Source organism: Ambystoma mexicanum, chromosome 1p, assembly GCF_040938575.1.
Source record: "Ambystoma mexicanum isolate Mex_15411 chromosome 1p, UKY_AmexF1_1, whole genome shotgun sequence".
Taxonomy (NCBI): Eukaryota; Metazoa; Chordata; class Amphibia; order Caudata; family Ambystomatidae; genus Ambystoma; species Ambystoma mexicanum.
Window position 1 is genome coordinate 956,909,237 of NC_090921.1, and position 13,587 is coordinate 956,922,823.

The following is a 13,587-nucleotide window of genomic DNA, read 5'->3' on the forward strand; positions in this document are numbered from 1 at the left end:
CATATTCTGTGTCGTAGAGGTATATATTGCTTGCTATTATACAGCAGAAGATTTTGACTAGCAATATAAATCACTTAATACAGCGCAATGAAGACTGGGATATTTTCTTATGCCTTTCTGTGCTCTTGCGATTTGAATACTATCGTTTCTTGACTGAACCTTGTGCGCTATATTCTGACTATAGCTAAACCCCTAGCCAAGGCAAGACAAAGGAGGAGGAAAAACAGGTGTGCTAGTGTCTGTGGCTTTGACATTTACAGCAGAGGGAGGTAAAGTTATCTTCTGGAGATATGTGTGAGGCATAAGGGCTGGAAGCGCACTGGAGTAACACGTTTTGTCTCCTAAACCTCCTATGGCACATATGGAGGCAAGTCTACAATTCCCAGCAAGCCACGGGAGGTTTGTAGTTCAGGCCACGGGTGTATGTCACGTGCGTGTTGCCAGCTGCAGTGATTACGAGCAGCATAAAAGTACAACGGCGCATGAATCAGGTGTGGCTTATTAATGTTCTGGGTGCGGTTGGTGTGAGGAGCAGGTCGGCGGGGCACTGCTGAGTCATGGACGGCGAAGCTCTGTCCGTTTGAATACAAAGCTGCAACGAAGCTCTGCCCGTTGGACCACTGAAGCCGCCGGCATTTGCTTGCACAGTGCAAAACAGGCGGACCAGCTGCGGATTACGGCGTGCTACCGACACTCCGAGGAGTCCCACGGGGCCCTCGGAGATCAGATAAGTGCTGATGCCATTGTGGGGTGGGGGCTTAATTATGTACATGCTTTCACTCGCATTGGACTTTTGCCTGGCAATCACTGATGGTCGGAGTTGGTTGCTAACAGTTGGTTTTGTTGATAAGATGCGAGGAATTCACGGAATGCTTATGTGGGCATATTTCTATTATGAGTGCTATTAACTCGGGTTCACAAGAGTACAAGTTCTAGTGTGAGACGAAGACCATTCTCTTGCCTGTTTAAACTCCAAAGACATTAATTTACGTATTTATGTACCGCAGAGAGCTTGCCCTACGGGCCATGTGTTTTGTACTTCATTCATGGGGAATTTCCCCTTGTCCTGTGTTCATACCGCTTGCTGCTACATGTGAATGCTTGTTTCTCTGTGTTTGTTCTGGAATCATGTGCACACGTATTAAGGTGTGTCCTGGTCTGTGTTACAGTGTTTTCAGGTATTAGGAAACAGGTACCAGATAGGGAGGGTTTTTTCCCGGTGCTTCCCCTTACCTATCCAACTTAGGTTTGCCCTAACCCTTTTTCCGGTTTTCCTAACTTCCCCACCCCATCCACAACCTCTCCCTAACTCCTCTTCCCCCCATTGGCTGCCACGTGGTGTCCTGTGTACTACTTCAGGCACCTGTGCCAACCACGGTGGGAGGGTTGAATTCATTTGGCTTCTGTGGTTCGGGGGAGAGTGTCGATTCCTCTCCTCCATCATTGTAAGTGGGTTTGACAATATGAAATGGGTTAATGGAGTCTTCCTCAGCTGAGACACCCACAGATATAGCTGTAAAGGGATTGTGCAACATCTAACGCTTGAAGGTCATATACAGCAGTAAACATAAGAGAAATGGCCCAAGATAAATGTATAATTGATTTGATGTTTTTACCCCAGACTGAAAGAATTCTGTTCCAAACACTAAACAAAAACACTGAGGCAAAAATATTTAAACTTAATAACAAGGTAAGGGCCTCAATACGAGTTGGGCGGTAGTATCTCCAGTAGCAAAGCCGGACTAGATTATGGTTAGTGCACACGAGGACGCCATCTTACATGAGCACTTAGAATCATACGTAACCACTAGTTATTCCCCATTTGGATGTCCATTGGACCCCACTGGGAGCATGCGGAAAAGCAGCAGGGGGAATACCACCAGTGCAACTTACAAGCAGGCGGTTTTTACACCCATCGGTTGCAAAACCCATAACAGTGTAGAGCAGTAAAACAGGCAGTATTCCGAGAAAAAAAAACACCGTTTCATTATTACCTCACAACTCATAATGAGCCCCTGAGACTCAAAGCCGAAGACATAGACAATGTTTTCTAATACAATTGGGCTCTGAACACATTAGTATAGAAATGAAAACAGGACTCTTGTCAGCGAGGTCCTACACATCAATAGAGCTGAGAGTTGTTGCTGTCTGGGGTATATTCTAATAGAAATCATTTCTTAGGAAAACACTGGAGTTTAAGGAAGTATTGAAGTGATGCTGAAAGAGAGAAACATCAAAACCTAAAGATATGATGATCTTGAGGATTCCTTAAACAAAGGCATCACAAAATAATAAGAGCATTTGATAGGTGCAAATGAGAGCGGGTTCATTATTTAGGAATGCCGGGACTTGGACAGCTGTGCCCTAATGCTGGTCTCTGACCAGCTAGTTTTCTCTCATTGACAAGATTTGATTAATTTTCTTCATGCCCAAGAGTTGCCACACTTTGCTGATGTATGCATTAAGGTCAAACAAACTGCCCCCTAGCTATCCAGAGAGTAAATCTGATGCCAACTAGGAACTTTTTATTTCACCCGGAAATGAAAGCTAATTAGCTAACTCAGAAGTGACGTATTTGAATTACCAAGGGCTGTGTCCATGTGCCCACAATATGTTGACATGATACATCTACAAGTGAAGCATTCTTCCAGCATGCATTAATGGAGTAAACAGGACTGCTTCATGATCAAGCTGGGATCTAAGCGGTTGGAAACATCACTCCCCCTTCTAAGCTGACACCCTAGGGTTCATGAGTATAGAAAGTGAAGACAGTCCACTGAAAGGACCTGGAATGGAGCGTCTTTAAACCACCCTCTATAGCACAAGAAAGGAATGGCATCCTGAGCAGGGTCATCATAGGGCCAAGCTGCACATGCCAACATCACCAACGTTGAATATGATGTATTCAGCGACAAGCAGTTCTAATCAAGACACACGAGACATACGTCATTAATGTAGTGCCTTGATAATGCATGCGCATACTTATTCAATTCCAACATAGGCGCAGAGAGTAAGACGTCCTACAAGGAAGTGGTCAAATTGCACGAGTCAGCTGCTGTGGCATTGACGTAGTGTCTCGAAAAAGCCTGCATGTGCTTATTTTCAAGCCCGACATCAACAAGAGGCAGTATGGGAAGGGGGCGGATATGTAGTCTTCCGGAAGTAGGGTAACGAGGATAACAGGAGAAAACTTGTACGGCATTAGTCTTCAGATGCCAATTGCACACACATCTGCAGTATTGTCATGCTGTAATTAAAGTGAGCGATTTGTAAATTTAGTACACATGTACATAAGGGACATAGCAAGGATTTATGAAAAGCACACGGGGCGTTACTCATTACAGTTGGGCCAGAAAAAGCGAATGGTCCCATGGAAATGCCATCATCTTATGTCTTAAAAGTGAAATGCTTGTACCTGGAACTAAATCCACTCTGTGCCTTTTTGAGATGTGCAAACTACTCGACACCCAACATACGTCCATTCGGCAAAGACTAACACGTTCAATTTCATGAGCTGACATAAGTAAGCATCACTGGGGTCTTAGGAGGGGGGAAGGTAATCAGGACCATCCACTGCTCAGACATTTTGATTGCAAGCAATGGATGAGCCCAATTGCCTTCGTCCCTTGCCTCCGCAACAGAGCTGGTACCCAGAGGGGCAGCACTCCTGGAGTAGACGCAGATGACTAAGCAGACCCTTTCAGCCATCAGGCCAAACAATTAAAATGTGCAAGGCCATTAAGGAGCTGCATAAGACATGGCACAGTAGGAAGAAAAGACTCCAGCTTATGCTATAGGTCGGCAATTTATATATTTGGGGTTTGGGTGACAGCTCCTGGCCACAGCGCCCACATAAAGCATTGTGCATTGATACATTTCGTGCATTGGATTCAGAAACAGACTATGGAGGTCATTTTCAAAGGTGGCGCGTAATTGGAAAGCGTAACATGCTTTTTCATGCGTGCTCTAGCTCATTTTGGAGTCCTGAGGCATAGGTTACCATCTCAGATTCGCCGTCCTCCCCGTTTCAAGAGTGCATTTGTTTTTGTGCCTGCTGTATAGCAGTGCCATTCAATTAGAAACCAGTATAAAGAACGGATATACATACTCCCACGTCTCGTCCCTGTTCCTCCATACTGTATGGGCATCCCTGCATGGGGACAGGACCGGAACCTTTTGCAGTGACAGAATGTAGCTTCCCCTTTACATTTTCTGTAGCGCGCGGAATAGGGGCCGTGGGCGTTAACATGCCTACTCGCCCCACACTCCTGCGCCTCTCCTCAATCCTCTTTTCCACATGGACAGGAATGGACCTACCAGCACTAGTATTTTTTTGCTGCACAACAGCTTTTCCAAGCTTATCATGTTTAATTTTTCATTTATACTGATCACCCTATGGTTCCTCACCTCTACGACGCATGCCAGTCGCAAGGGGCTTCACTAGATGCGCCTCGTGCAAGTGCTCCTTTCCACCAATCGGATCCCCACGTGCTCTGCCTGGAGTGCAAGGGTACCGATCATCAGTGGGATGCATGTGCAGCCTGTGGCGCGCTGGCACCTAGGACCCTTAAGGATAGGCTAGCTAGGTGGCGTGAAATCTTCATTAGATCACCGCTGGATCACATCACGTCATTTGTGAACAAATCAGCAAATTTGCAGGTAAGTCCTCTTTTTTCCAGTGCACCCAAGCAGGGGATTCCTTCCTGAGGAGTTCCTTGGCTGGGAGGGATCATTGTGGTCCCAGTACTGGTGCAGGGCCGGGGGTTCCTGGAGCTACCAGCACTTGCACAGAAGGTTCAAGTGTTCCAACCGGGACCGAAATTGAGAGGCCTAAGGACTCTGAGACCATAAGTAGGTCTGAGGGGCCATCTAGTTCTGTCACCGGACATATGCTTGAGGGTGCACCTAAAAGCACTTCGAGCCAGACTACCAGTCATTCGACTAAGGGTGCACAACCTCCCGGAATATCTTCCGGGGTCCGCTCAAGTACTGAAGTAAAATCTGAGGGCCTTCAGAGGCCTAGTAGCAGGGACACTGCGCTGGAGTCAGATTTCCTGCGCAATCCTGAGGTATTTGTTCCTGTCCACAAAATGCCGGCAAGTCATAGTTCAGGCATTGGGACAGTGTCAGAGGGGCAGTCTCGCTTGTAATTGACTTCTGAATGGGCGACGCAAGCAGGAAGGGAACCATCTTCACCACAATGTCATTCAAGAGGAGCAGGACTTGGAGGTGGCTGACCTCCTCAGCAGCAATGGAATTCCTACCCATCCCGGCGTTACAGGGAACCATCACTTCAGTTAAGACTGCAACCTGGAAGGCCCAGTTCGTCAGCTGGGAGCCCAGCAGTGGCAGCACGATTTCTTGACAGATTTTGGCTCAAATGAGATCCCAGCAAATATCGGGAATTCTTATTAAAGACGTCATTCCTCAGATGAGTCCACAGACATCTCTATCACAGCTGCCGCCTCTAGCACCGCTGCCTCCCCTACCGCCGCCACCACCCGCTTCACTGCCTCCACCAATGCCTACGCAGCTGCAGGAGCCTGCGCCAGAGCATCTGCAAGGCGCATCTCAGAGCGGGCAGGATGCGGGCACTTACCCGTTTCTGGGACAATAACCACTGGTTTGTCACACAGCGCTAGTAAGAGTCTACATGACATGGATGCTGATGATGAGGCAGAGGTGTACGTCTCGGCCAAGTCATTTTATGATAGTATGGAGGGCCTGGCAATATGTCTAGGGGTCCCCCGGCCCCAGTAGGTGCAAGAAGAACCAGGAGTCCTGTCAGATATTCTTTCGCTCAGGGCCTCCAACTGTACTGGTATTCCCCTACAGAAGGATGTCCTAACGCTAGCCAAAAAGGTATGGCACATTCCATGATGCATATGAATAAGCGTCTAGAGGAATGCTTAGGCAGCTGGAAAGTGAAACACTGATGCTTTCAGTACACCCACAGCTGCATTCATTGGTAGTGGCTGCGGTCTCACTCTATTCCAAACCTACTGCCTCATCAGCGGCTTCTTGTTCTTTGAGCTGTTTTTCTAAAGAGGTCAAGCTCTTAGAGGCCTTCAGTAAAAAGGTGTATTTAAATTCTAGGTCACACCTCAGGCAAGCCAATGCGGCGGCAAACCAAAAGTTCTGGAGGAAGATTGGAGACTTCCTCCAGGATTTACCATTGGACAGGCAGGCAGCCTCTAAAGCAGTTCTCCTTGGAGGTGAAGATAACAGCACAGGACCTTCTGGAATCAACTGTTGCACTTATTGACACCGCTAGCAGAGGGGTGTGTGGGGGACTGGACATGTGCAGAACAGCATCGATGCATGCCGCAATGTTCCCTTTGGATGTACAGGAAAACATTCTTCATCTTCCCTTTGAGGGGTCAGAATTTTTCTAATCCGCTATGGACGAGGAATTTATGAAGAAAAAAAACATGCAACCAAACAACAAAGTCACTTGCTAGCCTAACTAAACCAGTAGTAAAGTCTTACACACAAGCACAGGTCAGATCTGAGCGAAGACGAAGGTCGGTCAATGGATGTAAAGGTTTCCAAGACCGTAGGGTGTGCCAGCCAGCTGTTCTCAGAGTTCACATAGGAGGAAACAGCAGAGCACACCTACTAAGGTTTTTTTTTCACTCCCTCTCCTCTACCACAGCATCTGATAACAAAGAAAAATGATATCACTGTCTGGTTCCACAGTTCTCCTGTTGGGGGCAGATTGACTCTTTTTTCAAGCAGCTGCCATTATCGCTTCAAAAACCCTTGGGTTCTATCTATAATTTCATCGGGTTTCAGACTTTCTCTCCTTCCACATCCACCATACTTCCCTCCTCTTTTGTAGATAGGGTTTGCAGCACTACTAGCTGAGATTGTCCAACACTAGAAGGATCAGGCGGTAGAGCCTGTTTCATCCATGAGCAAGGGTAAGGGTTTCTATTTCAGAATATTTGCAATTTCCAGGAAGAATCAAGTGGGCCTGAGGGTAGTTCTGGATCTATCCTTTGTCAACCTGTTCCTTCCCCCAGAAAGGTTCAAGATGGTGACCTCAGCTCATATAGCAGGAACTCTCTGTACGGGAGATTGGATTTGCTACCTGGACCTGAAGGATGCATATCTTCATGTTCATATTCATCAAATGCACAGGAAAATCCTCTGTAATGGGGCATCACTTCCAACACAAGGTGCTCCCGCTGGTCTCAATTCAGCCCCTCATGTCTCAACGAAATTGATGAACATGAATGCTGCACTTCTAAGTAGGGAGCCTGGCATTCCTTCCAGCGGCAAAAGAAAAACAAGAGTTGACACAGTAGTGTTTCGGCCTATTGCATTTTGGATAGCTCCAATCTAAGGGCCTTAATCAGGACATGAATTGTGCTGTAGGTTCCTCACAGCCATTGGCATGTATCGTGCTGTAAACACGTTGCACGGAAAAATAGATTGTAGTTTCCAAACGCAGTCAGAGTTCATGCGCGGGTGTGTGGCACAGTGAATGCACACCCAGTAATGGTGTAGTCCACATATAAGCTTAATAGTGCAGCATAATTGATAGGCGCCCTGTATGTGCAGAGGAAAATTAATAGCTCCTTTGCGTGTACACAGTCAGTTTAGCGAATTAGCGTCTGTAACTGCATCCTTACAGTCACGATATGCGGCTCACCTCTGTATGACTCATAGTAGGGGCGGAGTGTTGCGGTACCTCCATGTCCGTGCGGATAACAGAGGTACCGCGACAGTGCGAAACACTCTTGTGCCGCCTCTTGTTTGTCTTTTCAAGTCAATGTGGCAGAAAACACATCATGTTTAACTCTTTATTGTTTTTACTGCAACCCTGTTAAAAACAAGGCTGTATATGTAAAGAATTACCAGACGATTGGCGAAAAAGGTATGAATTATAATAATTGTTTGTTTCTTTGTTATGAATGTGTAAGGTTCGCTATATGCCCTCATGATATGTCTCACTTATGAACTTATTTTGCATAAAATAACCACACTCTATGTGAGAACAAAACTACTGAATGGTCAGTGTTTATCTATGGTTGTTCTGTACAGTTGTGTTCCAAAGACATACATCCTGGGAGGTCATTAGCAAGGTTGGGCAAGCCCATCCACATTCTGCAAGCACTACTGCTTGGATATCAGTTCCAGATCTGATGCTGCTTTTGGGCAAGCAGTATTACAAAATGTGTTTGCTACCGATGGATCGCAAGCGTTCCTCCCCCAATTTAAGGGTTACGTTGGAATCACCCATACAGTATGGAGGAACAGGGGACGGGAGGTTGGAGTAATTAGATGTTACTCACTGTAGTGACTAAAATACTCCTAGTCCAAAGTCCCCTTTCCTCCATACGACCTTCCATCCAACCTCCTCCTAATAAATCATCCAATAACTGTCTAAAGCCAGGTGTTAATGGCCCCCGACGCATAAAAGGGGGACTGAGGAGAGGGGCCGCAGGGCAGGGCTGGTAGGCGTGTTCACGCCCACACCTCAGCGCATTACAGAAAATTTAAGGGGGAAGCTCAGTTATTTAGCTGGTAAAAGATTCATACAGTTTGGAGGAAAGGGGACTTTGGACTGGGAGTACTTTAGTCACTACAGTGAGTAACATCTTATTTTTGCTACATTGGAGGATGCTCAAGTGGCTTCTGACTAAAAGCTGACATGGAGAAAACTTAAAGAAAATGGTCACAAATATCAGACTGCTAGCAACATTTTCTCTAGTCGGGACAGGCTTGCTAGCCGATTCTGGTCAAAATGGATGATCTTCTCAAGTCTGATAATGAAACCGACACATTATAAGGACCCAGCCCAAGCAAGTAGTTTAATTTGTATACTATTTCCCTTGATGTGCTTCTGTTGATACTTTGTGGCAACCAAAATGTGCTTTCAATCATTTATTAATCAATTATTTAAATCATTAATCAACTAATTCACGGAATCCATTCCTTCTCAAAGAAAATCAGTCTTTAAATGAGAATACATTTTTGGTTATGGCAATTGCAACACAAACTTTATAATAGCATTATGCCTTGGCAGTGACAGTCGAGTTTAGAATGCAGCTGGCTTAATTTTTTATTTACTATTATTTTTAAACTTGTGCCCATATTTCTAGAATTGGTGCATTGTCCTCAAGTGCATTGCAAAGCAAAGCTGAAAAGCTTATTTGGGAAAGCCCCTAGCCGCTGATACAAGTAGACTGACTCATATGAGTCAAAAGGGCGTCCACTTACATCCCTATCTAGAGATTTTGTTGCTCACAAATTTAGATTGTTGTAGTCAGGGGAAATAAACAGGGTTTCTTCTTCCCAGGCCTGTTATCTGTGGACTTCCTTGAATTCTTCATCAAACCTGTCCCATTTCTTAGCTGTTTGCAAACTTCCCAAAATCTCTTTGTTGTGTAAGACGAACTATGGGCCTCATTACGTGTATGGAGGTGTGGGAAAAAGTGGCGGCAATGGATTTAACACCACTTTTCCCACTCCGCCGTAACATGAGTTTTTCCCGGCAGTGGGGGCTTTACCTCCAGCATCATGCTGGAGGTAAATCCTTCCACTTTCCGCAGAAAAATCTGAAACATTGGTAGAATTAGCACAGCAGTAATTCTGCCAACGGTAATTCTGCTGAGATCCCCAATGGAGTCCTATGGACTCCAAATTAATGGGGACTAACACTGCCACCACCTCCTGTAGTCCAGCACTAAATCTTACAGACCAAGTGGTGATAACATTAATTCCATTGGGCGGTATTGTTGCAGATTTACCGCCAGAATACCACCTAACTGGTAATGAGGCCCTATGTCATTGTAATCTGACGAAAAGTGCCTTCAGAGTAATGTATTGAAGTGCATTTTTAAATCACCGTAAACATTAAACAAAGTAGACAGAGTGGCTAATTTTTTAAGACCTGGAGAGAAATAGCCATATGTCAAAGCAGGGCTTTAGCCATTCACGCCTTATGTTAACATTGCAGGACATATGGAGGTGAAGGAGCACGAGATGGAACATTTCTGTCATGCACATTACCTCTGGAGGGCAAATGCTTTTACGCCTGCATGAGATTTTCACGCGGGCGTAACAGGAATGGATTTCCATTGAACCCTCTTGAACACCTGTTAAAAGCAAGCAGATTCCATAGGAATTCATTGTAAACGCTGTCTGCAAAGGGTCATTTGCAGCTGCCATTTACACAAAACGAAGAGTAAAAGTCAAGAGCAAAGTCACTCGGCTGTTTTTACTCTTTGCTTGTGCACTAGTAAAAGTAGAACACTGCATGCAGGGGCCCATCAGCACATAGCTGCTACTGTTGGCGGTCCCCTGCATGCAATGAACCCTTTTACAAATGGACCCCCAGAGGGCCATCTGGGCTAGAAGTGTAGGATGAAGCAGGCTTCTGGGAGAAGACCCAGAATGTGCCACCATCCCACATAAACAGAGCACAGCCGCAGAGGGGTGTAATTCCCATCTTTCAGGGAAGCCGGGTGGCTGTCTTATTTTCCTCCAGGCGTCGATTTTAAGTGTCAATTGGCTTTTCGGGAAATCTGGGAGCATATGCAGGTCTAAAGGACATGGTTGCGGGTTGCCGGATGGAAATCTAGAGTGCCACAAGTGACCCACCCAAGACACCTGACGCATGGTGCTGCACCATTTTTCATATTAGACCATAGGGGACAAAGGGAAGGAATGCAACTTCTGTTTCCCAGCTCAGCTTTTACATGAGTTCAAGCACCCCCCCTGATGAGATTTGACAGCATTGCAACAGACTGAATACACAATGTATGCAAACATGCACAATCCCGAATTACCTTCCAATCTGGTGGTAACTGAGCACCAAATCCCAAAGCAGGAAACATTTTGTCTCTGAAAAAAAGTAAAAACAAACAGGCGTCATCGTGACAGTCTGACGAATGATATTTCATCAGGCTGCAGCGGACTTAGCAAATGTCAATTCTGCTCAGTAACGTTTCACCTCTCCCTTCCGCGACTATGGCAGCCCTCTCGGACTGTGGAACAATTCATTTTCATCAAGGGGTGCAGAAATGCAGGCACCCCTTCCTCAAAAGGAACCCCCCCCTTTTTAAACGAATATTCACATTTGCTGCTCCCCGGGCACAAGGCCAGGCTGCCAATATTGTTGACACCTTCTAAACTCCAAATCTCCTCTCTTATTTTCTCCTGTCTCTTCTACTACTCCCCTCTCCTCTTTGGCCTTCCTATCTCTCACCTGACTCCCTGAAAATCCATCTACCACTCCTCTATCCATACTCATGTCTCCTCGGCCCTCGAGACTCTATTTCTACATCACTCTCTCAACTCGGCTGGCTCCCATTCCACTCACAATTGAAATTTCAATTCCTCTGCCTTGCCTACAAATCTCTCCATGCGGTTGCCTCCCCTATCTTTCCTCCCTCCTCTCATTCCACTCTCCTTCCCACCCTCTTCGCTCAGCTGACCAATACCTTCTCACTGTACGCTCAGCCCCTTGTGCCTCCTCACGCTTCCGCTCCTTCCAACCTTTGGCCCCCCTCCACTGGAACTCCCTTCTCCCTATCCGTTCCTCCCCCACCTACCCATCTTTCCGCTCCTCCCTGAAAGCCCTTCTCCACTCCCCCCATGACTCTCCTTCCCTACCTCTCCCCCCATATCCTGCCCACTTCCCCTCCCTCCATCTCCCTCCTCCCGATGACCATATTGGATGCTGTAACCACCCAAGGGCATTAAGACCTCTGGGATCTTCCCCCCTACCGTTTTCCCTCCCTCCCCACCTTCCCTCGAGTAAATTGTTCTGTATACTGTACCACTGGTTTGTTTCAAGTTTGTAAATATGCTACTGTCTTTTTTGTACTGTTGTTATAATGTAAAGCGCAATGGAGTAAAGCGCTATATGAACTCAATAAACAAACATAAAAACCTACCTTTGCAGGGCGGCCATTGGCATTAATGACCCACAGCTGTCTCAAGGATCTCACTTCGCTCAGGCCTACTTTGGCTCCTGCTGGTGGGTTGTTAATGCCCATGGCCGCCTGCATATGGGGGTGGAAATGCTAGAATCGAATGGCTGGCCTAATCATTTGCAAAGAGATACAATACATGCCGCCTTCGCTATCATTTCCTAAATGACTTGCAGAGAATGACTGCCAGCATATATTCTTGTGGTTTCCTGCTTGCCGTCTCCTTAATTTCAGAAACCACTCTATTTGCCTCTGGTGTATTGCTGAATGGCATATATTTGTACAGGTGGCTCATTAGCACCACGAATAATGCTAACACTAATGGTCATGCCATGGTCATAGAAAGGGGAGATTGGCATGAGTACTTTGGCATATCCCAACCCTCCCCACCACATGCCGTGAAGGCATTTGTGGCCCAAGGTGGGACATGGCATGGGTAGCACCTGCCACTGGGACTTTGGTGCTGTTCCCAGAGACGTTTTTATGGGAGGGCAAAAGGGGCACTTGCCCAGGGCCCCTACCTTGGAGGGGGCCCCACAAGGCTGCCTGGCCTAAAGAAGTAAGATTCCTTTGTTCACCAGACTTAAATAGCACACATCAGGATATTTTATGGCATGGTGCCGAGGCTCTAAACCTATTGCCTGTCTGTTTTGGCAAGTACATTCTGCCTCAATCAATTCATCATGTAATGTTTTCTGTGTTCACCGTGGTATATATAATTTGTGAGTTCGCTCCTTGCGGCACAACTACTGTAACATTCTTTCCTTCCTGTGGGAATTATGTTGATCATGTGCAATAGCCACATTTGAAATGCATATTGGTAAACTGAGTGCCACAATGGTTCAGAAGTTAGCTCAGTGTGTTAAGCACTCATTGCAGATATATGTGTTCCTATGCAGGATTAGAAAAGCACATTCCGGTAAGACTGGCTGAGCCTTTCCTATGTCTGAAGTTTATAAACCTGCCTGTGTATGTACTTGGTCTTGCAGCACAACAGGTGCTATTATCAGCAATGTACCTGCACCAGATAGGGGTTGTAGTGGTTGCTATAAAAACAAACATGTCATCCTTATGGTGAAGGTCTAGAAATTGGTTTGTTCAGTTGCGGTGTTGTAAAACCTAGGCAATCACCTCCAGCGATGAGCATAAACTGTGAAACATAGGCAATCACCTCCAACGATGAGCATAAACTGTGCAACCTAGGCAATCACCTCCAACGATGAGCATAAACTGTTAGACCAAGAGATGAATAAGTATCCACATTTGGAACCAAAGCATTCCTGCTTGTATCCTGGCTTTGCCAACAGACAATACAGTGATTGTGTTCAAATCATCTAATATCTCATACATTACTGCACTGTTTTCTGTGAAGTTTTCCTCCCTGCATGCTGGTAGCATCGTTTAGCCCATTACTTGAGCTTTCTTCTTATGTAGGCTATTTGAGTGGAAGGGGTGGTAGACAGAAGGGAGCGGACCAGATGGTGCAGGACTCGGGCAAGCATATTGTAAAGTTTGCTTGTTTGATGCAAAAGAACACTTTGCTTTTTTGTAAAAGTCAAAGGTTTTTCTGCACATTTTTAAATGACAATTTCACAAGCCAGTGTTCTGGCTTGTAAAGCTTTAGAAAACCAACCCGGATTAA

The 13,587-nt window shown here is 46.0% G+C and overlaps 1 protein-coding gene across 5 annotated transcripts in view; it reads right to left on the bottom strand.

Annotated features, from left to right (window-relative positions):
* The window catches only part of CPNE2 (copine 2), a 947,004-nt gene that overhangs the window by 64,838 nt on the left and 868,579 nt on the right, over positions 1 to 13,587 (bottom strand). For all 5 annotated transcript variants that reach the window (XM_069653470.1, XM_069653479.1, XM_069653462.1 and 2 more), the window contains one exon: positions 10,800 to 10,854. In XM_069653470.1, coding sequence (XP_069509571.1) covers positions 10,800 to 10,854 — 55 coding nt within the window. The remainder of the gene's footprint in view (positions 1 to 10,799; positions 10,855 to 13,587) is intronic.